At 43.7% G+C, this 26,850-nt stretch overlaps 1 protein-coding gene and 1 pseudogene across 9 annotated transcripts in view; one reads left to right on the forward strand and one right to left on the reverse strand.

The window, feature by feature from the left end:
• The window catches only part of TTC7B (tetratricopeptide repeat domain 7B), a 260,937-nt gene that overhangs the window by 108,244 nt on the left and 125,843 nt on the right, over window positions 1–26,850 (forward strand). For all 9 annotated transcript variants that reach the window (XM_032287652.1, XM_032287654.1, XM_032287646.1 and 6 more), the window contains 4 exons: window positions 7,078–7,156; window positions 12,577–12,749; window positions 15,856–15,919; window positions 19,740–19,877. In XM_032287652.1, the coding sequence (XP_032143543.1) occupies window positions 7,078–7,156; window positions 12,577–12,749; window positions 15,856–15,919; window positions 19,740–19,877 (454 nt within the window). The remainder of the gene's footprint in view (window positions 1–7,077; window positions 7,157–12,576; window positions 12,750–15,855; window positions 15,920–19,739; window positions 19,878–26,850) is intronic.
• LOC116558117 lies at window positions 7,546–7,664 on the reverse strand (annotated as a pseudogene).

Genomic DNA, 26,850 nt, shown 5'->3' on the forward strand with positions numbered 1-26,850 from the left:
TGTGCTTTAGTGGTTCACTTTTGAGTTCACATTTCTTAGTGCGATCTGGCCCTTCTTGATGGACTCAGAACAGTCTCCACATGCTCACTGTGCTAAGTGTGAGGGAGCAATCAGGATTCACCTGCCAGACACCCAGTCACCTGTCCATGCCCTGCCCCAAAGCCATGGCTGGAGACTGCTCCCCTGCCCCTGCCAGGGGCACCAGCACTCTTAGGAGATATCACATCATTTCCCAGGAGTGTGATCCCAGGGCCCCAGAGAAAGAGTTTTTTACTTGGGTTGTTGTCTTTTGTCATTGTGAGCCAGACCTGGGAATTATGTAGGGAGTTCCTGGGACGTGGTAGACTTTCAGTAAATAGTAAAGAGTATCAATGCATCAAACTGGGACATATCATGTTCCTTCAAAATTAAATGACTCCAAAGAAATAAAGCAGATTTTTCATGTGCTGTAAATTGACTGGAAAATGGATTCCAGAATTCCAAAAGTTTTTTTGTCTTCAACATGATAGAGTTTTGAGGATAATAAAAGTAATAATGGCAAATACTTAAAAAGCACTTCCTGCATGTATTGACTAGTTTAACTCTTACAGCAAAGCAATAAGGTGGGTACAGTTATTTTCATTTTATAAGGAGACGGTGGCACAGACACGTGCCCAGGGTCGACAGTGAATAAATGGCAGAGCCTGGACTCGAACTCACGCTGTCTGGCTCCAGGGTCTGTGACCACGACTCTGTTTTGTCTCTTGATGTTCAGGTATATAGATAAGCATATGAATTCCCAGGTGAATACTTTGAAGGACAATCCTCATATGATAGATAAGTGCTGATTGGTTTAAGTACTGTTAGGTTGAGGAATCCAAGTATGTTTCGATACTGTTAGGGTTAAACTGAACATCATTAAGATACAAGTTCATGAGGAGTCATGTCTGCTGACTGGCCGACCGTGGTGTTCACTGCCTCACTTCTTAGTGCATAGCAGGTATGGATGTTCTCTCTCTTTCCATGTATGTGTGTGTGTGTGTGTGTGTGTGTGTGTGTGTGTGTGTGTGCGTGCGCGCGCGCACGCGCGCGCGTATATATTTCTTTTGGAATGAGTACTGATATTCTTTGACTCATTCCCAGAGGCTGAAAGGAAGGATGCGAGACGGTGCAAGCCTTTCGACACTTCATATATCTTAGAGACTCGGGGCTTAGGGGAGTGGAAAGGGACAGAAGGGCAAGTTGCTCTTCTGGCCGGGCTGTCAGAGAGGTTTGGCCACCTTTCATTCATAGGCTTGTGCGCGCCATGTTGGAAGGGCTTGTTTGTGTGTTGCTGTCCTGGCCCACTAAGTATGAACTCCAAGAAGCTGCTCTCTGTGACTTCTTTGACTTTATGTCTCTGGTGCCACCTCTGCTGCCTGGGCTGTGGTCCCTACTCCTTGCACTGTTGGCCGCCTGGCCGGGTGACCAGATGTATAATTGACTCTGCTTTTGTCACGAGGAAGCCTCAGTCACTGAGGTAGTCCAAAAAATGTTGCTAAGCCCAGTGCAGCTCTCATTAGGTTTGAGATGAGACATCCGGAAGCCTCGCCTGCTTGTTCACGTCCCGACGTGGATGGCTGCCTCACCCTCCGTCACTATATCCAGGCTGCAGCTGGCTCGCTCCATGGTTCAGGGAGAGCCCTTCACTAATGAGGCCAAGGTTGTGGGTTTGATCCCTGACCCCTGACTGCAGCAAGCCATCTGTCTTCACAAATGTGTGCCATTGGATACGAGGTGGAGAGTGTGTACAGAGGGGCAGACTGGACTCCGTTCTGGGAAAAACAGCTCCCTGACAGGCGGCCACGGTGTCCTTTTGGACTATGAAGGATATCTTTTCTTCTCCTACTTTCCAGATCTGGATATCTGGTTTTGATTTCAGACTTTTTTAAGATGGATGATGCTAACGGTGACATAAATTCTCAAGCCTGAGAGCTAAAAGTGATGGACCTGGAAGATACATACTATGTATCTGGTTTTCCAGAGTGGTAAATGTTGACAGTGTCCAGAATGACATTGTCACTGTCAACACTTACCACTCCGTAAAACCAGATACATACCGTAAGGGTACATGTCTATGATCATCGGCTCTGTCTCAGGGTACACCAAGTCCCTGCTCTAGTTGTCTCCTTTGTAACTAAGATAACTCTTTTCAGCAAGGAGATGGGGACAAGGGTCTGGGAACATAAGATTGTGCTCATTCTTTTCTTTCTTTTGGGGTTGCCCAGTTTATTAAATGTCACAGGTACTTGGCTGGCCCTGCGAGGCAGTTAAACAAGGAGAGGGGGGTATGGAGGGGGCCTTGTCTCACAATGATTGCAGTTTGGTTGGTGAACAGATAGAAGCTCCAATGAAAATCAGTGTGGAAATGTGGGAAGTGTTATCTAGGTTGGCCTCGGCCCTGGGTCTTAACCCTGAAGACAGAGAAGCATGTGTGAAGGCACAAAGGCAGGAACGTTTCCCTTATCCACATAGCTCACTAGAAGTTGTTAGGCCCAGCCTGTCACACTGTAGGAGTACTTCTCCACCAGGTCTCCACGCTGCAAGGAAACCCCTGAGGGCATACAAGGCCATTCTAGTTAAGAGAGTGCAGTGCCTTGCTGCGCGCTGGACTGTGCTCAGTGAGAAAGGAGACAAGAAACAGGAGGGAATGTATCCCTTTGTGGTCTTGGTTCATTCGGTTCATGATGGTCCTTTTTCATTCACCAAATAGTAATTGAGTGTTTCCTGTGTGCCAGGCTCTGTTTCAGAGGCTTGGGTTATGTTGGTGAATAAAGCCAAGGTCTCTGTGTTGGAGGCACTTACGTTCTGGTGGGCAATGTGAAATCATCTAAGCTCCCTGTGGGAGGGATGGTGTCCCCTGCTCAGCAGTGTGTCCCCAGGGACCAACCTGGCCCCTGCTGTGAAACATTGCTCAGTAATTGTTGAAGTAACCCACTGCTTCAGCGTTTCAGGAGCGCTAGTTGGTGAGAAGAAAACACGGAGAAAGGCAGATGGTTTCTTTGCTCTTTGAGATCTACTGGGTTGACTTGCTGTCTTTGATCTTTAGTTATAAAACTCTCAGCCACAGAGGAGAAAAAAATATTGAATAGACTCTGACAGGGATACCTTTTCCTCATTATGCAGGAACTTGACATCCAGTAGAAAAAGTCTTTTATTCACACCACTACTTTGAGTTTGCACAACAATGACAGGTGATATTGAATTTAAGTGTATTGGTGCCGGGTCAGATTTTGGGGTCTGAAGATGATTTGGAAGGACAAGTGAAAGGGAAGAATCGTCTTTTCTCACCCCAGTCTCAAGAAATAAAAGGAGAAGAAACAATAACCACAACGACAAACGTTTTGAGCTCGTTATTGAAATAACCACCCATCACAAGCTGAAGCGATTCTCGAGTCCCCAAGTTTCTCCTAGACTTGGTTTTCCATTTTGATTTTGGCGCTCTGGCTTTCTTCCCATTTAGATTTCCCCCTTGGTTTGATTACAGAGGGGCAGATGGCAATATTAAAGAGCTGAGAATGTGGTTCAGAGTCGTAGAACAGGAACTAACCAGGTGCATAAGCCCCTATGTTAGAATGTCCATTTCAGAGACCAGCCTGGAGAGTTGCTGCCGTGGTGCCCACGGGGGAACGGGTGCCCACTGCCAGGATAGAGGGTCAAGAGGGAGGGTCGAGTGCTGGCGAATCAGCAGACAAGCCCCGGAAGGAGGCTCAGCAGGAGGAGGATGAAACCAGATGCAAAAGATAGAAGGAAGGATGGAAGTGGGTCAAGGGAAGAGTAGACTCTGTCCGCATGAAAAGTGGTAGGCTTTCCTGCCAACGGGAGAGCAAGGATTTGAATGAGAGCAAGCCCGTGGGACCGTGGCCTGAGCGCTCCATCATGGGCTGAGGACCATGATATTGGTGAGCGAAAGCAGAGCTTTGTCTGCCTGTCAGGTGGAACGAGCAGCTGGTGTTCTGGGGACCCGCAGGCCCTTTCCTCCTTGGTCCCAGCCGAGCTGTTGGGAACCATTCCACGTGGAAGGAAATGCACCCAGCTCAGGAAGCTTGTGCAGCAAAGTGCAGGAGATGAACCCCAAGTTCTGACAGCTTGCCAGAGTGCCTGCTGCGGGAATGCTGGCAGGAACATTTGTTTTGAGAATAGTTTACCATAATGAATTCTGACATCATTGCACTGTCTCAGGCAAGGGTGTTGACATGGAATAAATGACCTAATGTCAACGGTCTGTGGAAACCCTCAAAAAACAGGAAGATTGGGAGATTCCTTGGCTCTCTTATCTTCATTTTGAAGTGGAGTTTTAAGCAACAGCTCCTTCTAGATTTTTTAATTGATCTCAACATTTTAAGAATAAACGAACAGTTTGGAGATATAAAGGCAGTCACGTGGGTTTTGTTTGCCGCTCTCAAACTGGGTTATCTCATAGCATTTGGAATGGAATTCTTGCAAGTTAACTTCCTTCTTTTGTTCTGATTATCCATGTACTTTAACGTTTTTCTTTTTCTGCTCTCATGGCAACAGTGGAAGCGATTAGTTGAATAAAATTATGTGATTTAAACACGTTTGGATGACACAGCCTTTCCTGAGAATTGTGTTTCGCATTGGGCACTTTAAGATGTGCCTGTTTCACCTCTTTCTGCTGTCGGATTGATCCGTGGTGGGGCGGGGACCCTTCTGGGTGCCACATTCATTGCAGTGGGCTATAGCTTCGGGTTTCTCCGCTCTGTGGTTACTGTGGCTTCTTTGCTTACAAGCAGGATTCTTCCTAAACTCTCTCCAGGAATAAACTAAAAACAGTTTGAGAAAAACTTGTATTTGCTTCGAAGGCTTAATTGGGAGTACGCACCCAGTGGCTGTGTTGCCTCATCCAGCCTGGCCTCCCTCAGGGCCGGAGACTTCCTCCGTTCCTCCACCAGAGGGCCTCGGTCCCGCGCGGCAGAAACCCTCTTGCACCTTAACAGGGAATTGAATTTCTCTATCCGTCATTGATCTCTTTTTACCCGCATTCACTGGACTTCTTCACCTGGACCAGCGGATTTTCTTCCCAGTTTTGGACCAGTCATGAGTGAGAGTGTATCATTAGCTGTCATCACTGGGGCACACAGAATTTATGTTATAAATACATGAAGTAATTTGCATATTAATGATCCAAAACATAGACCTGAACTCTTAGATTCGTATTTTGTTCCTTTCTCTGGAGTTACACTTCTGTTTTAGAGCTTCTGTGTACCAAGGAAGATAGCAGAGAATGGTCGAAAGCTCCCAGCTCACTCTCTCACTTGAGCGAGCCCTTTACTTCTGTGTTATAATGGACCAGATTCTGTTGGATCATTTATAGCTGGAAAATTCTGTGCCTCTGTAACTGTCTAAGTAGCTCATTCTGTTTCCTAGGACACTGGAAACATTCTGAATGATTAGTTCCTATTTGTAGGCTTCCCTGGGTTATAATATTTAGGTTTGATACCGCTTATTCGACACCTGATTTCTACCTGGTAAATCAGCCCCTGCAACCAGGGTCTCCAGTTATGTTGCCTTGGTCACATCTTATTTCATACAATTCCAAGTACTGTTCCTTCTGTACCTAGTAGGAGTTTAACCCGTGATTCTGGAGCAAAGTTAGACTGCCATATCCATTTCCATCCCTTGTTTACTGTAGCTGTTCCCTTCCCTCCATGTTACTTAAGAGAACTGAGCTTCAGTCCAAAGCAAATGTACTTTGTTGCCTGTGAACATGGATCCCATAAAAACAAATGAAGGAAAAAGCAGAGTAGATTGCATGTCCCAGGTTTATTCACGTCTCGGTTAGGTTTCCTTTAGTGCTGCTTGGCGTCTGGAACACAGCTTTTCTTTTTATGCCACCATCAAGCTTCTGTTCTGATATCATCTGATAGGAGTGGGTGAGAGGACTATGGGAGTATTTATGTACCTATGCCAATAAGCCAGTATCTTTAAGTTCTGGGGCCATTCTTGTGAATGAGAGCCCTGGGATGTCATGTAGGTATAAGATGCGAATTAATAGCCCTCACGAGGGCCTGTAACTTACAGAACCCACATTCAGCTTGATTTAATACCTTTGCGTGATTCAAAATGTCACCAAGAAGAGAGCCAAATACCTCGAGCATCTGCCACAGCCTGCAGAGGCTAGCTGACATGTTTGCACCGGCTGACCCGCGCTGTGGCTTTTTGGAAAGATGAGATATGTTCTGATGAGCAGGTTATAAATATCACCTAGTTATGTCATAGGTGGTGGCAGCGCTTATGTAGAGGGACTGGCTGGGGGCGTTCCCAGCTGAACAGGCTGGACGCAGCTTTCAGAGAGGACAAGTGGGGCTTCAAAATATTGACCAGGATGTTACAGAAGAATTATTTGTCCCTTAATGAGATGTGTCACCAAATGTGTCCCTGTGGGACGTGAGTGGCAGTGAGATGAGATGGACTCTGCTCACACTCAGGAAGCTCGGGTCCCAGCTGTCATGCACTCACTCTCAGAAGGGACCTCTGACCCTTTGCTTCTTTTTGTCAGTGTGGGGTTTGGAGGAGGGTTGGTTTGAGGCATTTACTGGGTTTTGATAAATTTACGTTCTCAAAGATGCCACATGATTGCTTGGTAGAGTTCCTGTTCTGTTGTACCTTTCATCTTCGTGTTTCTATCTTTGCCCACGTTGCACACAGTGGCTTGCTCATATTCCCGGGCCCTTTTGCCCAGTGTTGTCTCCCATCTTTTAAATGAAAATCTACAATTCATTCCCACTCAACAGAGCCACTGAGAGTTTGAGCACAGGCTCTTCTAAGGGATCTTGCTTTTTAATTTGTTGGCCTCAACTGATCTTCAGTTTTTTATTTTTTAGAGAAAATGTGCCAGGGGTTAGAAAACAGAAAAGGCCACCAATCTTAGGTCAAATTTTTCATTTAACCAAAGACGGCTGAACACGTGCAGAGTAATCATTTGCTTTAAATCTAGCCAACAGCTTTTATGCAGACAAAATGCACTGAAACATGCATATACAATATTTAATATTAATACATGCCGGATGAAAACCATCAAATTCTGTGTGCACGCAGGAACTTGACAAGAGGAGTTGGAAGATTTAGAGAGCTCCTCAGAGCAGTTGAGACAAGAACGACTCAAAATCTGCGAATGGTGAGTGTGACCAGTGACTTGACCGAGGCCAGCGGGGGTATTCATGTTCATACGCTTTTACGTTTTTGTGTTATAAATATATATGACATGTATTATAAACATATGTCACTGGGCTTGTGAACTTGGGCAAGCCTTTCACTTCTGTGTCATAATGGATACATATGTGACATATATTTATAATCTATAAATAGCAGTTTACCATTTAAAGCTTTTAACATATTCACAGAGTTGTTTGGCTTTCACTAATATTTAACTCCAGGAAATCTTAATCGCCCCCAAAAGAAATTCTATACTTGTTAGTTGTCAGTCCCCATTTTCTCCTCCCTCTAGGCCCTGGCAACCACTAATTTACTTTCTGTTTCCTTTCTTTTTTTTTTTTTTTTTTGATAAGCCTACAGCACCTGGTATTCCCAGGAGGTCTCCCATCCAAGTACTAAGCAGGCCCGAGCCCGCTTAGCTTCCAAGGTCAGACGAGATCGGGCACATTGAGGGTGGCATGGCTGTAGACTTATTTTCTGTTTCTATAGATTTACCTATTTGGGGCATTTCTTGAGGCTGAAATGACACAATTTATGGTTTTGTTTTTTTGTTTTGAGATGGAGTCTCGCTCTGTTGCCCAGGCTGGAGTTCAGTGGCACAGTCTCCGCTCACAGCCCCAGCCTCCAAGTAGCTGGGACTACAGGTGCGCATCACCGCACCTGGCTAATTTGTGGTCTTTTTGTGACTGACTTTCCTCACTTAGCATAATGCTTTCAAGACTCCCCTGTGTCACAGCATGATCGGTATTTCTTTCGTTTTTATTGCCAAATAATATTCCATTGTATGGATATATCACACTTATTTATCCATTCATCAGCTGATAGGCATTGGGTTGTTTCTACTTTTGGGCAATTGCAAGTAATGCTGCTATGAACATTCACGTACAAGTTTCTGTGTGGACATAGGAGTTCTTTCTCTTGGCTGTATACTTAGAAGTGGAATTTCTGGGTCATATGGTAACTCTGTGTTTAACAATTGAGGTGCTGCCAGACTGTTTTCCAAAGCAGCTGTACCATGTTACATTCCCACCAGCAGTTATGAGGGTTCCGATTTCTCCACACCCTCACCAGCAGTTGCTATTATCTTTTTAGGTGTGACCATCCTGGTGGGAGTGCAGTCATATTCCATTGCGGTTTGATTGGCACTTCTCTGATGGCCAATGGTTCTGAGCATTCTTTCCTGTGTTGTTGGCAGCTTTCTCTGCTGAAACATGAGAATGCACCTGTTAAGGCAGGTAGAATGTAGGCCTTCCTGGCTGCCAGGGTGTTGAGGGGTTGGTGTATGCTTATGATTCATACCAAACCCAGACAGAATAAGGCAGATTGGATCCTGAGGGGCGCTTGTTGTTTGGCTAATTATATTAACCATAAAACTTGGAAGAGAACTATAAAACATAGTTAAATGAACCGGTTGGTTAGCAATTTGGCTCTCCTGTTGACTGGAATTCTTTCTTTTCCTTTTTAGTCCTTTACTTTCCTATCTAGGGACGTTCATTAGGCAGACCTCTATAACTCGCCCTCCAGAGCCGTAGCCAGTAGGTGTTTGAGTGGAGGACTGGTGCTTATTAAACACTAAGCAAATGCCACGTGTCACAGTTGATGCAGCAACCTCATGTGAGATTGCAATTTATCTTTTGTCGCCCATGCTTTTGTCCTTTCTTTATCATGAATCCTTTAAATGCTGTGGGAGATAATTCAGTTGGGCAAGGCTAAGAGATTCATGTCACAGGAAATGACTTCATTGTGGTATCTCCGGAGTTTTAAGATGTAGACACACAACTCACGGGGCCAGATGGCCAAGCTGGGCTTTCCTAGAATTATGGGGGTGAGGCAGGATGGGCAGCTTCACACACACACGCACGCACACACACACACACACACACACACCCCGCCACCACCACCACCAAGAACTCACTTGACCTTCAAAGTTTACTTATATGTTGATGCGATTTATAGGCACCTTAAGAAGTTCAAACAAAATATTTCCATTTTTAGGATTCTTCAAGGCAAAAGAAACTACAAGAATATGGATAATAATTGTCGCCAGCTGTCTTCTTTCTCAAATTTACCTACTCTCAGTATTTCATAAACCTTTCCAACTGGTCAATATGAACAGCTTCTTCCAAGATTTGGAAGCGCAATGAGAGTAACTGACTGAATTGGCAAGTGTTTTTGTAATTGTTTTAAAGCCAGCCTTTCAAAATTTCTTTTTTTTTTTTTTTTTTTGAGACGGAGTTTCACTCATGTTACCCAGGCTGGAGTGCAATGGCGTGATCTCGGCTCACCGCAACCTCCGCCTCCTGGGTTCAGGCAATTCTCCTGCCTCAGCCTCCTGAGTCGCTGGGATTACAGGCACGCGCCACCATGCCCAGCTAATTTTTTGTATTTTTTTTTGGTAGAGACGGGGTTTCACCATGTTGATCAGGATGGTCTCGCTCTCTTGACCTCGTGATCCACCCGCCTCGGCCTCCCAAAGTGCTGGGATTACAGGCTTGAGCCACCGCGCCCGGCCTAAAATTTCTTAAATTTGGAGCATTTTTTCATATTGTTGACTCCAACTGGTTTCTTGATTTACACTGGACATTAGAAAGTTTCTACAGCTAATGACATTCATAAGACAGTGTTTCCATCAGCCTTAATGACTATAATTTGTTTTTAGATGAGCTGATAATTGTACATTTATAATATTCTTATGAGATGGAAAAATTGCTTTGTAAACTTTATCTGGTGTGAGACCATAGCAGAGAAAGATTTAAAAGTATATTTACAACAGTTCCACTCTTAGGTACATACTCCAAATAATTAAAAATAGGTGTTCTGCAGTGAGCTATAATTGTACCACTGCACTCCAGCCTGGGTGACAGAGTGAGACCCTGTTTCAAAACAAACAAACACAGGTGTACAAACAAAAACTTGTACATGGATGTTCATAGCAGCACTATTTATGGTAGCAAAAGTTGGAAACAGTCCACATATCTAAAACTGATGAATGGGTAAACAAAATGTGGTATATTCCTGCAATGGCATATCATTCAGCCATAACAAAGAGCGAGGTACTGGCACATACGCAACGATATGGATGAACCTTGGAAACTTTACAGTAAGTAACGGAAGCTAGTCACAGAAAGACCCATGTCACATGCTTTTATTTATATGAAATGTCTAAAATAAGCAAGTCCATAGAGCCAGAAGGCATATTAGTTGTTCCCAGAGTCTGGGAGGGAGGGGAAATGGGGAATGATTGCTTAAAGGATATAGAGTTTCCTTCTGGGGTGATGAAAATGTTCTGGAACTAGATAGTGCTAATGGTTGCACAACATTGTGAGTTCTTGAATGCTATTGGATTGTAGACTTTATTAAAATGGTGGCTTTTATGTTATGTGAATTTCACCACAAGTTTTAACACACACACGCGTGCGCGCGCGGCAAAAATTTGTACATAAACATCCAGGTCTTATTTCAGGCCCACTTCCTACCTTTCTCTCCTTTGATTCTGAATTTATTTTATAGTTACCAATAATTTGAAGCATTTAAACCACAGGCTAAATGTAGGTTGAGAATAAAAAGTAAAAGATGTGCTAGATATTGGTGATCTTGCTGGTAATTTTTTGTATTTATTGTTTTTTCTGGACTTCATTTGCACTTTCAGTGGACAGAGCCAAATGGCCTTCTTAATAGGTAGTGCACTGATGAAGTGATATCTTTAAAATATACAATTACATCAAAACCCCATTAAAAAAAAATCTTTTGGGAAGGTTAATACCCTGAGGGAAAATGAGACCTAGCATGAGTTATCTAGTAGTGAGCAAATAAACTGTTTAGGGCAGAAATTTTTACGAGTTTAAAATTCCTCCATGGTAGATAGATTCAGAAAATGAAGTTCCTTGTTCATTTTTTTTCTTTTTAACATTTATTTCTTAGCTATAGTGAGTGGAAGTTATTTTTTTCCAGTTGAAGTTTTCAGCAAAAGTCATTAGCTTATATGACTGCAGTGAGATCAAAATGAAACTATAATGGAAGGTTTAAGAAAACAGTTCAGGAGCTGTTTAGGTCCTGAAAATTGTGTTCTTATGAGATCTTTATAGATTGTTCAGTTGGGGATGATCAGAATGCATTTAACTTCACATTTTTATAGACACTTAATGCCAATGGGTCTTATTTGGAAATAATCAAGAAAATTTGCCTTTACCCAGTGATTATCAGAAAGCACTATGTTAGTGATTTTGTTGTATTTAACTTTCCTTGTGGTGTTTTAAGAGATTTCATATGGATGAAAGCTTAGCAGAGCTCTCTTCTAAACATTTGCTTATTTTTTTAAAAAGGCTCCTTCTCAGAAGATCAGCATTCTTCGTCTACGTCTTTCAAAGAATGCTGAACTCTGGTAGAAAACCATGCTGGTTTATTGTGGCACCTCTGGCTGATCGTGGATAGAGTAGACTACCCTGGGATGTAGTGCTTCTGTTTTCAGAGGGATTTTTTAAAAATTACTTATCCTCTTCTTTGTTACTGGAAGAGTATAAGCTAAGTGAACTGACATGCTTCAATCAACAAAACACTTCTTAGTACATACCACGCATTCTTTCCCCTCTATACATTCATTATACATGGTACTGTTTTAGGCAGTGGGGTTATAGAAGTTTGGGAAAGCAAATTAATCTAACTTGGAGGACAGGATCCAGATGTTTCTGGGTTTTCACTGTGAAGAAGGAGATACCCATCCAGCTTTGAAGAAAGGTCTTTCTTGACCTGGAATCATGTTCCCACTTTGCCTTCCCTATTGCACAAGCCCAGTGAGAACCTCTGGGCCAGGAGCCCAGGAGGTGCTGAGAATAGACACTCAGGTGCTGAGTCCTCGGGGGTGGGACATGTAGGGCCTGACATTGGTACATTTAAGAAGGAAGATGTCCTGAATGTCTGCAGTGGACGTCAGATTGACAGTGAGGAGAATTTTTTAGGGATAGCATTATTTAAGTTGAGTACCAGCTTTTTGCCAGGTTTGAGATTTAGCACACATCATTAGTGATGCTAATATCTGCAGCTCACCTGTTATTTATAAGGGCTCTTGGGAAAGAGCATAGCCAAAAGTTCCAGTTGTTTCAGGTCTAAAGCATGTTTGGTATTCCAGAGTGTGGCAGATGGGGTGGCATTTGAAGTACATGAACCATTTTTTAAAAAAGTTTTCAAACGTCTTAGTGAATCATATTTTCTTCTTTTTGTCACAAACTGGTATAATTATCATAAAAGAAAAATTTTTAATTATGAGCCTTACAGTAGTGCTTAGCATGGTGTGATGATATACATATTTATTGACTGACTGACCGAATGAAAGAATGACTAATACAATAGTTTCATGGCTATGCTTTTCCTCGTTTATGTTTCCAGACAATAGCCAGGCAGCTGGCAGAGATCCTGTTGCGGGGTATGTGTGAGCAGAGCTACTGGAACCCTCTGGAGGATCCACCATGCCAGTCACCTCTAGACGATCCTCTCCGCAAAGGAGCAAACACAAAAACCTACACTCTCACTCGGAGAGCCCGTGTCTACTCAGGAGAGAAGTATGAAAGTTGATGTCCTCGCTTGTAGATTACGGGATGGGAGGGAAACTTGGGAAAATTTAAGGATGACGAGAAGTACAAGAGTAGATTTTTCCCCTAAAAGAAAATCAAATGAACAAGTCTTATTTTCCAGTTTAGTAGAGATTCCTCATTGCTTTTCATAACTTCGGCAAATATCTGTGCATTAGCAGGGACATTTTAAGTAGGAGAGTGCTCTCATCTCAGTGCTTGGGTGCCATTTGCAGCCATCACTATTGGTTTTTAGAATTTTCATTCCATTTATTATAAGACCTCAGCATCAGACAGCAATCAGAAATAAGGCTATCTGTAAGCCATGTAACATTGATCTCACCCATCTAACATTTCTTTTTTTCAGCAATTCATTGATCCTTTTGTTTAAAATCTTGTTCTAAATGGAACTAGATATAAGAAGGAGAATCAAATATTTGCAAGTGATTGGAAGTGACATCTCTTTAGAACTTCTTTATCTTTTTAAGTTTTAAATTTGAGACTTGATCACCTTGGAGGAAAATGGGCCAGAGAGTCACTGCAGTCTTAGCATGAGCCTTCCCCAGGCCAGGGGAAGCCAGACAGAGGAGGAAGAGTCAAAGAGAAGGGCTGGGAGGCAGGAATGGTTGTTGACTCATTCTCAATGCCTCCCATTCAAGCCTTTATCTTTGCCTGTTCTTTTATTTTTGTTTTTGAGATGGAGTCTCACTCTGTTACCCAGGCTGGAGTACAGTGGGGCAATCTGCAATCTCTACCTCCCAGGTTCAAATGATTCTCCTGCCTCAGCCTCTCAGGTAGCTGGGATTACAGGTGTGCACCACCACACTTGGCTAATTTTTTTTTTTTTTTTTTTGAGATGGAGTCTCCCTCTGTTGCCAGGCTGGAGTACAGTAGCACGATCTCGGCTCACTGCAACCTCTGCCTCCCAGGTTCAAGCGATTCCCCTGCCTCAGCCTCCCTAGTAGCTGGGACTACAGATGTGTGCCACCACGCCCAGCTAATTTTTTGCATTTTATTAGAGACAGCGTTTCACCATGTTGGCCAGGATGGTCTCAATCTCCTGACCTTGTGATTCGCCTGCTCGGCCTCCCAAAGTGCTGGGATTGCAGGCGTGAGCCACCATGCCCAGCCAACGTCTGTATTTTTAGCAGAGACAGGGTTTCACTATGTTGGCCAGGCTGGTCTTGAACTCCTGACCTCAGGTGATATGCCCACTTCAGCCTCCCAAAGTGTTGGGATTACAGGTGTAAGCCACCACGCTGGCCTTTGCCTGTTTTTATAAGGACAAGACATGATGGCTTTCAGAATCTCTGTGTGAAGGAAAGAGGAACACATATGAATAAATATTGAAGACCTTTTCTATGTTTTCAAATTAGAAAAACAGCTGAGAGGCTGCAGGTGGCTGCTTCTGAAGCCCCAGAGAAAGCACTGATAGAGATGGCGTGACTAGATAGATGCTTTCTCCATCCGAAACTCAAGATTTCAGACAACTGAAAATGACTGTTGTACTTTCAGAGGAGTCAGCATTTCTTCAGGGTTGCCACCTCTTAATAATCCTCTTAAGTTGACCCTTGCATTTCTCTCTCTTGTCACCTTCTTGTAAGTTTGTGTTTCTTATGTGGATTCATATGAGTCAGCATATTCTTAGCCTTTTCCTGAGGCTTATCTTAATTTCGTTTTCATCCCCCTTTTCTACAGCCTTGTGGAACCATGAGTTTGCTTAATTCACAGCCTGTGTTTACTCTTTAGTCTTTATCTGGATTCATAAAACATCTGTTCTAGCAATTTTCAATGCTCTCATTTCTAAAACACTGACCCCTCAATATGAACTATTTAGAAGCAGGTTTGGGGTTCATTTTTAAGTGGTATTTATATCATAAGAATAGACTCTAGAGTTTCCCCCTGCTTTAGATGCTTCTTAATAACCAAGGTGTCAAGTGCATTGAGGAACTCCATTCTCACCCTCTTCCTCCCGAGTCCGGTTTGACACGTGGTGGGAGTTCTGTGTCTCTTTGGGTGCCACCCAGTACGGCCTTACCCCTTGAAGGCAGAGACGCTCACAGTGCTGGTTTCTCCATTTCCTGAACCACTCAGATTTTGTCACTTTGCTAATGTCAGCTTTCCCATCTGTACAAGGAGAATATAGAAGCAAAATGCAGCTCAGAAAACGCAGTCATTAAAGGGAGCATTCCCATAGTAGCACTGGCTACTGAGTCACAGGGTTGAGTTCACATGGATGCACGTGATCAGCTTTTTAAAAAACTGTTTTATTGAGACATAATTCAGAAATTATATAATTCATCCATTGAAAGTGTGCACTTCAGTGGATTTTTTAATATACTTGCATAGTTGTACATCTATTGCCGTGACTGGAACATTTGTATTACCCCCAAAATAAACCCAGCACCTCTTAGCTGTCACCCTTCTATCTCCCAAGCCCTTGAATTTCCATCTGAATTTTAGAATTAGTTTGTCCATTTCTGAAAAAAACAATAGGCAGCTGGGATTTTAATAGGAATTGCATAGAATTTTTAGATTAATCTGAGGAATATTTCCATCTTAAAATTATTAAGTCTTCTGATCCATGAACATGAGATATCTTTCCATTTATTTAGGTTGTCTTATTTTCTTTCAACAATGGTTTGTATTTTTCAGGATATAAAGTTTGTATTTCTTTTGTTAATGCTTATTCCTGAATGTGTGTGTGTGTGTGTGTGTGTGTGCGCACGTGCACATGTGTGCACGCAAATGTGCTATTCTTTTTGATGCTATTACAAATACAGTTGTTTCTTAATTTCATTTTTGGATTGTTCATTGCAAGTATATGGAAATACAACCGATTTTGAAATTGATCTTGTATACTGTAACCTTGCTAAACTTGTTTATTAACCTACCACTAAAATGCATAGCTAAAATGTATGAATTTCATAGATTACCATAGCAATAGGCAAATTAATTCAAGTGTCTAAATGATACAGTATTTTTCATGGCCATTATATAAAATTCTGGAAGCTTTTAGTGTTCAGTTCTGCTTGTATTTGTATATATTGTGTTATTTTGAAACTGCCATTTATCAAAATTGGTTTTCTTTATGCAGCATTTTTTGTCCTCAAGAAAATACTGAAGAAGCCCTGTTGTTATTGCTGATTAGTGAGTCAATGGTGAGTAGAATGTGTTTTTACACTGTTCTTTCCCCGTCCCTGTAGTCTCTTTTTTGATATTGCCATTCTGCCAGTATGATGACTCTTTTTCTTGAGAGAGGATAGTTTCTGCAGGGCATATCTGGATGGGAAAAAACAGTAGAGGTTTAAAAAGAGGGTTGTTTCTTAATTCCTGGACTGGCTAGCAATGTCCCTTGGTTAACCTGGAGCTTGGAGCTTCTCTATCTTCTGTCTTGAAGCAGATATCTTAGTTCATTTATTCATCCACCTGGTATTGGCTGAACATTAATACAGTTGTATCTAGGTAAACCACAGCTAAAATGACCACCACTGGAACCTTAAAAAGGGAAAGAGACCCCCAGGGGTCACCTTTACAAGCCTCTCAGTTTGCCCTGGTGTGGGGGAGAATTTTGGGATAGGTCACGTATTGGATCTATGAACCTCTGGTTTTCACAGCAGGAACGTGATACAACTCTGATCCTCCTGCTCTGGTTGTTTCTCCCAGCTTCCAGCTGTCACCAGACACTAAGGTCCAAGACGGTGAGAGCTCACTTCTGTTCCCCATGCTGTTGTGAGGGAGTTTTCTCCAGACCGTCTGATTCGTTTGAAACATTTTCTTAGTGTTTGGCCAGGTTGTCGAATTTTAGGTCCATTGCACCACTCATCATTAATTGGGTTTCTGCCATGTGTATCACTAGGCACTGTGGTCTTGGCTTGAAACCTTCAGGATCATGTGTGTTGTAATAGTGAATTCCTCAGCAGAAAGGTGATGTGTACTGAGCACCTGAGCAGAATGGCTGGCTCCTGGAATCAAAAGATCTTGAGGGCTCATGTCCCCTTCCCTCATTTTACACATGAGGAACCTGAGTCCCGGAGCAGGCAGAATGCATGCATTATGCAGTGGTCTTCTGCTCCTGCTAGGAGATTGTACTGTCCCTCCCCATAATTGTCACCCCCCAACCCCGGGCAGCCCAGAGGAGAAAAGGGAATTGTAACTAAAGCAAGAAATGGCATTTTCCTCCTTGCCCTCCCCACACATACTGTTTAATGGGAGGTGTAAAATGGACTCAGGTGAAAAGACTTAGACATGGAGTATGAGTATAATAATGTACATGTGCAGAGAGGAGGAGGGATCAGAAGAGGCCGTGCTCATGAGAGGCAGCTCTCGTCTTTGATTAAAACTTTGGGTGTTCTTGTTCTGCGGAATGGCCCACCAATGTTTACAAGAACAAGCCTGCTTGAGTTACCACCCCTTTTGATTTGGAAGCTCCTTGGTGTTATTGGGCTTACTTCCTCTCAAGAAGCAGGTTGCCCCTCAGCTCCCCTTGCCTTGATAGTCTGCTGGTAACTCAGGATGGTGTCATTTACATTCTCTGCTTGCCTTGGTGCAATCAGGGAAGCACATAGGCTGGCACTTGGTGGCATTCAAGTGAATGAATCTTCCCAGGCTTCTCCATTGGCCCATCCATGGGGCCAGCTCATTTTGGCCTCCTGGTCAGCATTCCTTCAACCCGAGCTGGGCCCTTGGTAGGTAGTTCCCTTTGGGCAAACTGGTTGATTATCATATAAAAGTTCTGAAAGCATGATTACTGTACATTTTAGATTACTTGGACTGTTCTGATTGAAAATATTATGTTCTATTACCAGATGATGTATTGCAGTCTGCAATTCAGAAAACATGGCCACATCTCTAAAAAACTTGTACTAAGTGGAGATGTCTTTGGAATGATGTCTCCAGCTCTTCTGCTTCTTAACTGAACTGATAGAAACGAATAATACTCAAAAATTGAGATTCCTTTGAGACAGTCAGATTTGGCTCTGTGGTATTTAATTTCCAGAAAAATCTCTTGAGGGGATGTTGAAATCCAGTGATGTCATCAGTGGATATGAAGGATGAGGTTTCTAACCAAAATGATTATGTTCTCCCTGTAAATCACTTCAGAAAATATAGGTAGAAATCAATGAGATTGCCTTTGGAAGCCTTTTTCTCATGTCCTTTGACTTCTTGATTTTTCAGTTTTTAGGCAGAAAATGACTGTGCTCAGTTTTAAAACCAAAATGAAAATTGCTGTTTTTTGGACATCAGGAAATTGTGGTCTTTGTTGGTTCTGACTTTAACTCAGAAGCATGAATTTGTCCATAGCATCTCTACCTATAAGATATCATTTAGAATTGTGCTGTTTTCTAACTACAAATCAAATTAGTTTCCCCCATGAGAATGAGATTATTAGAATGTGATTTGCAGAAATACCACTGAAGCAGTATTCTGGGATATTTATTACTGGGATCTGTTTGGGGTTCTATATTGTACCTTTTTAATCAAAAGATACTGATACTTTCTCTAAAAATGAAAAACATGCATTTGGTATATCTTGAAAATCTCTCATAAAGGGTATTTTTGTTTTGTTCTCTTCCAGGCATTGGTCTCAGTATGGAACATGTATAGCAAATAAATAAAGTGAGACCATTTGCAATAGGCCCTGTTTCCTTTAGGGCTGCTTTTTTAGGGGCTCAAAAGGGACTCCTAACTAGAAAAACTTAGAATGAAATCTTCAAAAGCAGGCTTGTTTCCGTAAGAGATGACTCACTTTGTAGGAAGTGGCCTGTCTTATATATTCTTATTTGTCTTTGACATTTAAGAGCAAGGAGTTTTAAAGTGAGTAAGTACTGATGGGCGGCTAAAAGTAAATGCCTTGGACTCATACACAAAGAAAATGTATTTTGTCTCATTAGTGAGAGGGAAGGTGTGCGTGCGGCCTTTCCGAATGTCAGGGGGAAGATCAACGTCAGCCTGCTGGGACGAGTGACCCCGGAACCTCATGTACCACTTTCACAGAAAAGACTGGGGGGCCTTTCTCTGCTCCTATGGACAGATGGATCTGCAGACTTCTGTTAATTAGCAGGAGGTGGGGAAAGGCAGGCGAAATCTAACTTTGTTGATTCTGAGCTCCCTATTAGGGAAAAAAGGAAAATGAGCTAGCTGTTGAGTCTTATACATGTGGCATATTTGGAGGAATCTGTAGAGAAATTAAAATGTAGAAGTAATGGAAGTAAGTTGCTGTAAAGAGCCTTTGATTTCTGGATAGATGAGATTAATAAGTTTGAATGTGCCTGGTGTATGTCTATGCTAAGCAGAGCAAACTGACAGTGTTCTCTTGAGTCCTCTGTGTTAATATCTTTTAAAGTAAAAATCTGCTTTTCTTCTTGTTTTCTCTTATATTTCTATGTTGTGCTTCCCTAAACAAGATTGAATTTGTCTTTGTGTTCTGTTCCAGTGAAGATGTCATATGGGGATTTGAATGTTTCTTGCTGATAGAGGAAAAGTGAGATATATCTCCAGGACTAATGGAAGTCGATGACACGATTTGGTGTTGGGAGATGCAGGGCTGGGAATCTTCTCCCACTCTTTAATGTAGAGCAGAAGTGGGATTCACGGGTGAGGCACAGCAGGGCCTCGCTTGATGGATGACTCGGCTGCTCTAGAGCGCAGCTGCGTCTTCCAGGAGCCTGGCTGTGAACCCGAGCCCAGGGAAAACTTTGTATTGGCTGCCAAGGCTTCCTCCAAATGCCTGCCGACAGGTACAGGTGCCCTCTAGGTTCACACTTCCAGGACTTCAGCATTTGGATCATCCCATATATCATGTTCTGCAGTGCTCAGGGGATTTTGAATAAATAACCCAAGGTGACAGGCCTCTACTCATTCCTGCCTTCGTCTCCATTCCCTTGGTAAACTGGTGGGGGCAGGAGGGCCTAGGTGGCCTCCCCACCACACAGCACTAGCTTCTCTCTCCATCTGCTTCTCTCTTCCGTATTTTTTCAGGCCAACCGGGACGCTGTGCTGAGCAGGATACCCGAACACAAGAGTGATCGCCTCATCAGTCTGCAGAGCGCATCTGTGGTCTATGACTTACTGACCATTGCTCTTGGAAGAAGAGGCCAGTATGACATGCTGTCAGAGGTACAGCTGCTGAGTCTGGTTGACATCCAGGCGGTGGGTGGCAGTTGCATGGTGACCCCAGGGAAGGACTGTGAGACCTGGTCCTGGCCCCCCCTCTATTTGTGGCAGCCATGTGTTCTTGGGCCACTCACTTAACTTTGGTTTCCTTCCCTATAGAATGGGCCTTGGGCTAAATGATTAGGTGATGGAATTGATCTAGTCTTTTACCATGAGGATTTCAAAACCCAGCAGGCTGTGCGTTTGTGTGTGAGGGAAGGCAAACATTTCTCAAGCAGCTTCTCTTTCAGTTAATTGCCACCAACTGAAAATCTCCCATCTGTGATATTAATTTCCTTATAGAACAGGTTTCGTTTAAAGTATCAGTGTGTACAGTGAAATTGCCAGTGACGATTCCAGGCAAAGCATGTTAGGTTAGCTGGTATAGAGCGTTTCATAGAAGGTAAACAGTCTTCTTGGAGAGCCTTTTACTTGTTCAGAAGGGACCCTCGTGGATTTCAGTGCAAGGTGCTGTCATCTTCTCACTCCCTCAGTTTCTAAGAAATGCTCAGGATGGAGGCTTGACTCTCTCACAGTCTCAGGAGGAGCTGGTTCATCTTGGGCTATGGTTATGCATTATTAGGTTGCTACCCAAAATATCACATTCTACCACGGTAAGGCTAAATAAGTAACAAGAAGATCATTTTATCTTTTCTTTAGCAAAATAGAGAGAGAGAGAGAAAAAACCCTATTCTGTTAAAAGGAACTTTTCCATGTTATTTATCTTTCTCTTTCTAAATTTATACCCATTGCAACAGCCTCTGGGCACGAGGACAGGGAATGAAATACAGTAACAGATTGGCTGAAATCAGATAAGCGCCCGACTCACCCTCTAGCCTGCCAGTGCATCACCACATTAGGCAGGAACCTTGGGGAAACAGATGAGCCTGCGTGGCTTGAATCTTTTTTTAGCTTAGGGTTTGGTGACTCTACAGGGCAGTGGTTACTCAGCCTCACAATCCGGCCTGACAAAGCAGTGTGTGCAGATGCCCCCACCACATGTGGCTCAGCCCCGGGACTTGATCCAACCTTGGGATTGGCCCAGGTTGCTCATCCCTAAATGGATTGAACCTCTCCCAGTACCTCGATTTCCTGGGCACCCCTTCTCCCCACCACCTTAATTCCTGTCAGCTGTGTCCACCACAAAGCCCATCACTGGGACCATGCCACCCAGCTCACAGTTGAATTCCTTTAAGGTGAATTTGTTCCTCCAGACAAAACATAACACCTATCTAGGCGCATGGATGAGCGTGGTATGCACACGTCTACTTCCGTCCCATTGCGTCGCAAAGTCACCTTTCCCCAGCTTGAAATTTCCTGGTTCTGAAAGAGGATTGAGGAGCTTGAGGTGGCTGGCCCCGTTGACTGGCTGGGTGGTCTCTGCCCTTGGGTTTCCCATTGTTCTATGGATGACTCGAGGGGGTGGTTGTCACCCTCATGGATTCCTCTGCAAGCTATGGTTCTGGAGCAGGCGCAGAATACTAGAACTTTGTTTTCACCCCGATGACTTCTGTCTTGATATCACATGTAGCTCCCATCTCGTGGTGGCGACCCGCCTCCCAGATGACTGGGTAGTGTGGTTGTGGGAGCCTCCTCGAGTCAGAACTTTGCCCCCCAGTCACATTGCAAATAGTGGAGTGGTGCCAAAGGTTGCCCCGGAGAAGCTGGAGTAGGAGGGTGCGAGAAAGGCAAATTTATGACTGTCTCTGCCGGAGCCTTTGGAGTTTTGTACCAGATCTGTGTTTTATCTACTAAAATTCTCAATCAACTGACACAATATATGAAATAGAGGCTGTTTATTTGACACGTATATGTGTTGTCACCTCTTCTTTGCCAGGGTCTCTGATTGATGCCAGAGATACAGCCAGTAGCAAGGCATGCCCCTGCCCAAGAGCTGCCCTCAACCTGGAGCTGCCAGGTGTGACAAGCAGCTGCCGCCCAGGTGCTGACGGGGGCAGGCCCAGCACAGGCTCTGAGGGGCTTATCCCCGGGTTGGATACTTGGCTTCAGCCTGGCCTGGGCCTACCACTTGGGCAATTGGAGCGAGTATTCAACAACTGTGTTGTCTCAGATCTTCCAACTAAAACGGTAGATGCTGCAGGAGGAAGCTGAAAGCTCACAGCATCTCCAGGCTGCCTGGCCATGGTCGGATAGCTCAGTTACTGAAGATAGGGGTTAGATCCGCCCTTTGCTGAGTGTAGACCCTCTCTCCCTCTGTCCTAGGCCGTATCCTAGTCTGGATGTCCCACTTTCCTTCTTTCCTCATTTACTGTTTTTTTTTTCTGAATCCATTTGTGTGTGTGTGTGTGTGTGTGTGTGTTTCCTCATCTGCCTTTCCATTTTCTTAGGACTTTAAGTTTAAAGGGTCACTGGATTTTTTTAAATTGAAGTAAAATTCACATAATGAACTTAACCATTTTAAAGTATAGAATTCAGTGGCATTTAGTACGTTCATACCACTGTGCAACCACCACCTCAAACTGCAAAACCTTTTCCTCACCCTGTCAGAAACCCTACACCCATTAAGCAGCCACTCCCATTCCTCACTCCCTCCAAGTCCCTGTCAACTACCAAGCTGCTTTCTTTCTCTATGGATGCTGATTTGGAGTATTTTATATCAATCTAAATAGCCAATATTTGGGCATTGGTGTCTGGCTTCTTTCACATACCATAGTGTTTTCAAGGTTATCCGCATTGTAGCATGGATCAATATTTCTTTTTATGGCTGAATAGTATTCCATTGTACAGATCTACCACAGCCTGTTTTCCGTTCATCAGTTGATGGTAATGTGGGTTGTTTCCACGTTTTGGCTACTATGAACAGCATTGCTGTGAGGGTAACTGCATTTTAAATTTCCTATATTACCTTTCTTTGAGCTCCATAAATGTTAGCGATTACTGTTAACCATCATTTCTCATAGAGATATTTTCTATTTCCCTGTCTTCGTTTCCTGCACTGTCAGCAGGGCGATCTTTCCAAGACACAGGAATAGACATGCCACCCTTCCGTTCAGGAATATTTGACAGACGCTCGCTCCTTTCTTCTCCTTTTGTTTTGTTTTCCTTTCCACCCATAATGAAATTGACTTCATTGTTTATCTTTCCACCATATGCAATAGTCCTGCATGCTCCTTGGAGAGCCAAACAATGTATGTAAAACATAGAAAAGGAAAGAAAAGTGCCTTAGAATCCAGCTCTCCTGAGGTAGTTGGCTACTCACTGACATTTTAGAGGCAGTCTTTACATCTGTCTTTATGAATAAATGTGTGTGCATGATGTAGGTTTTATTGAATGGGACAGGATCCTGCACGTTTTATTGTGGATATTCCCTGTCTCTTTCCTCTCCTCCATTGGCGCTTCACCCATCTCTGTCTCCTCAACCCCAAACCCAGGTCATTGACATAGTGTGTAACAGGCTCTAGAGTCAGAGAGCTTTGGTTTGAGTTCTGGGTCTGCTGCTTACCAGTCGTGTGAGCCTCAGCAAGTCATTAACCTCCTATGCGTCAGTTTCTTTTCCTGTTAAATGGGGGTAATAATTGTGCATATGTACATCTCAGACGGTTGGGAGATCCATATTTGTTTATCTGTATAAAGTGCTCGGAACAGAGCCCAGCACTTAGAGCTCATTAAGTGGCAACTGTACACTGCTGCTGCTGCAGTCACTACCATTGTATACACAGGAGTTACTGGGCACAGGGGAAGCAGCAAGGATACAAGAAGATCTTTTGCCTTCAAGAAATTTCCATTCTAGTTAGGGAGACCACATAGAAACAAACAAAAAGAGAATCAAATTAGAGAATACATCATAGTACAAGGCATGCTAATTGGCAGGTGAGTGGAACAGGCCAATTGCTGTAGAGTCTATTGGTTGGGAGTGCCAGCAGGAGACTATGAACGGCGGGTATATGAATGGGCTCTTCAAGGCCTGAAAGGGATTAAGTAGTCTAGGAAGAGAGGGACCTTCTTCATCCTTACGCTCGCGGAGCTGCGGAGGCATTGGACCCGCGGGAACGGGAACCCAGGGCTTGCTCTCATGGGGAAGTGGTAGGAGGGGAGTTGGAAAGAAAGTGTGGGACCTGGTTGTCAGCACCACAACCTGTTGGCAGACTTTATGTGTGCCCTTTACGGATGCGATCCAGATGTGTCACCCTGTGGCTCATCTGTGAGCAAGTCCTCTTTGCCTCAGAAACACTGCTAGATCTTCTTTTGCATGGGTGGAAGCTTCTGTGGACACAGTTCATAAAACCATCAGTCAATTGTGAGAGAGAGAAGAGGTCTTACCTCCTTCTCACTCTGTCCTTGTGGTTTCCTTCCTTCTCTTGTCGCCAACTGGCATTACCACTTACACATCAGGGCGCGGCATGTCTTCCTGCCTCTTGGTTCCTCTCCTTGGCTTACCTGGGCCCACGGGCCGCACAGAGGATGGGGGTGCCTCTGCTGTCACTGCCAGCACGTGCTCCTCTCTCCTGTCCGTGGCACCCTTGTGCAGTGGGTGTGCTGTGCCGCATTGTACAGACCCAGCCTCTTAATAACTGTGCTCACAGGGGCAAGGGGGAGCAGGCCTCTCTTTCCCAAGAAAGCCAGCCTTTCTCTTGTGCTTCTTTAAGATGCAGGGCCTCTTTCCCGTCAACACCGGCTGCCTTTGTGTGCACCACGTCGTGCCTTTCTTTCCTTGTGGCCTCTTCAACCAGATGCTGGCCAAAGAGCATTGTACCAAGGAGACACAGACCAAAGGTTTATCACATCCTCTTTCTGACAGGTTTAAATAGAAGCACAATGTTTACCATATCTCCAGTGCTGTGAGTTTTTGTGTTTTTAAAGACTAATTGTGAGCCCCGCTGAAAGGTTCGTGTAGGAAGGAGCACTTCTTTTTTCCTCTTCATTTTAAACAGCAGCAGTAGTTGGCATGGCAACCTGTGCTATTAAAAGTAAAGCAACAAGCACCGCTTCCTCTGTTTTTTAGAATGAACCCAAGCTGCTAAGGAGGTTTGTTTCTTGAATTTGACTATTAATGGCTCCATTTCGACAGGATATTATGGGGTCTTTTTAGAAGGTTGTGTGTGTCCCCTCTCCATAGGCAAGACAGCTTTAAAGACAGGAATGGTATTTTTATCTTTCCTGTTGAACTCATATTCATGTGTTTGTGGTAGATCTCAACAACACCGTGGTTCTGTGGGTAGAACTGTCTGACTAGTGATTGTACCAAAAGGACATTTACACCTCCCTAACCTAAACGCTTATTTAATCTGGGAGCACTGAGAAAAGCATTGCGCATCTAACTATGTCTGCTTGCCAGGCCTACCATTTGTTTAAAGTTCAGCATTGCATGCAGCCCTGCTTGGACTGCAGAAATCCAGCCTTGAGCTAGGTGCCAAGGTTTCTAGAAGGCATCAGTGGGCATGACACAAATGGAGCCATAGACTTCTGAGAAATCAAGGCAGGGTGTTTGGCTCGTGGTAGGTGGTCAGTAAAAACTTGCTGAATACACCAGTGCTTCAAAGCCATGTGCACCCTCATCCTGCCCCCTTTTCTTTGGTTTTAGAGATTCCCTAGATGTGCAAGGAGTGTATCTTCCCCAGGCAGGCCCGAAGGTTAAAAGGTCATTGAGTGGGAAATGGGCAACAGAGGAAGGGGTGGGCCCAGTTTGGGGCAGAACACCTGGGCAGTTCCCAGCTCTGGTCCAGCTTTGTGAGTTGGCGCGATACGGACCATCTTCATCATTTTTGCATGACACCCTGTCCCGAAGAATGTCAGCCTCTGACATGGCCCCTGGGATCTCCATTCTCACCATTATGGAAGTGTTCTTTGGAATTAAGCATTGCTTTCTTCTGGTCCTCAGTGAAAATGCCAGCACGCTTGGGAGGAATGAAAGGGGTTTAAACCTTTACAGTAGCATAGTTCAGAGAAACAAGGTATCTAGGTGTATACCTCGCGGTTTTGTTTTAGTTCTTTCTTTAAAAAATTTTTTAATATGCCATTTTAACCTTTTTAAAGTGTAAAATTCAGCCAGGCACAGTGTCTCACACCTGTAATCCCAGCACTTTAGGAGGCTGAGGTGGGAGGATCACCTGAAGTCGGGAGTTCGAGACCAACCTGACCAACATGGAAAAACCCTGTCTCTACTAAAAATGCAAACATTAGCTGGGCGTGGTGGCGTATGCCTGTAATCGCAGCTACTCAGGCAGCTGAGGCAGGAGAATCACTTGAACTAGGGAGGTAGAGGTTGCGGTGAGCCAAGATTGCACCATTGCACTCCAGCCTGGGCAATAGGAGTGAAACTCTGTCTAAAAAAAAAAAAAAAATTCACTGGCATTAATTACATTCCTGATGATGTACATCATCATCACTGTCTATTTCCACATTTTTCCATCATCCCAAACTGAAATTCTGTTCCCGTCAAGCAATAACTTTCTATTCTCTCCTTCTCCATACTCTAGTAATCTCTAATTTAGTTTTTGTGTTTATGAATTTGCTTATTCTGGGTACCTCATATAAAAGGAATTATGCAAGACTTGCCCTTTTATGTCTGGCCTACTTCACTTGGCCCAATGTTTTCACGGTTCGGCCAGGTTGTAATGGTATATCTGATAGCACTGATCAGCACTTCATTCCTTTTCATGGCTGAATAATATTCCATTGTATGTATCTGTTCCATTTTGTTTATCCCTTCATCTGTCGATGGACACCTGGGTTGTGTCTACCCTTTGGCTCTTGTGAATAATGCTGCAGCAAATACTGGCCCCGTGCTTTCCTTCCTTCTCCTGTCCCCAGCCAACTTCAATGCTTGCACAGCAGGACACAGCATGTTTTCTGAGTTCCTTTTTTCAGTTCTTTTGGGTTTACACCTAGGAGTGAAATTGCTTGGTCGTATGATAATTCTATGTTTAACTTTTTGAGGAACTGCTAGACTGTTTTTCAGAGTGACTGTACCATTTTA

Source organism: Sapajus apella, unplaced genomic scaffold, assembly GCF_009761245.1.
Source record: "Sapajus apella isolate SASKATOON/1434 unplaced genomic scaffold, GSC_monkey_1.0 scaffold20, whole genome shotgun sequence".
NCBI classification, from domain to species: Eukaryota; Metazoa; Chordata; class Mammalia; order Primates; family Cebidae; genus Sapajus; species Sapajus apella.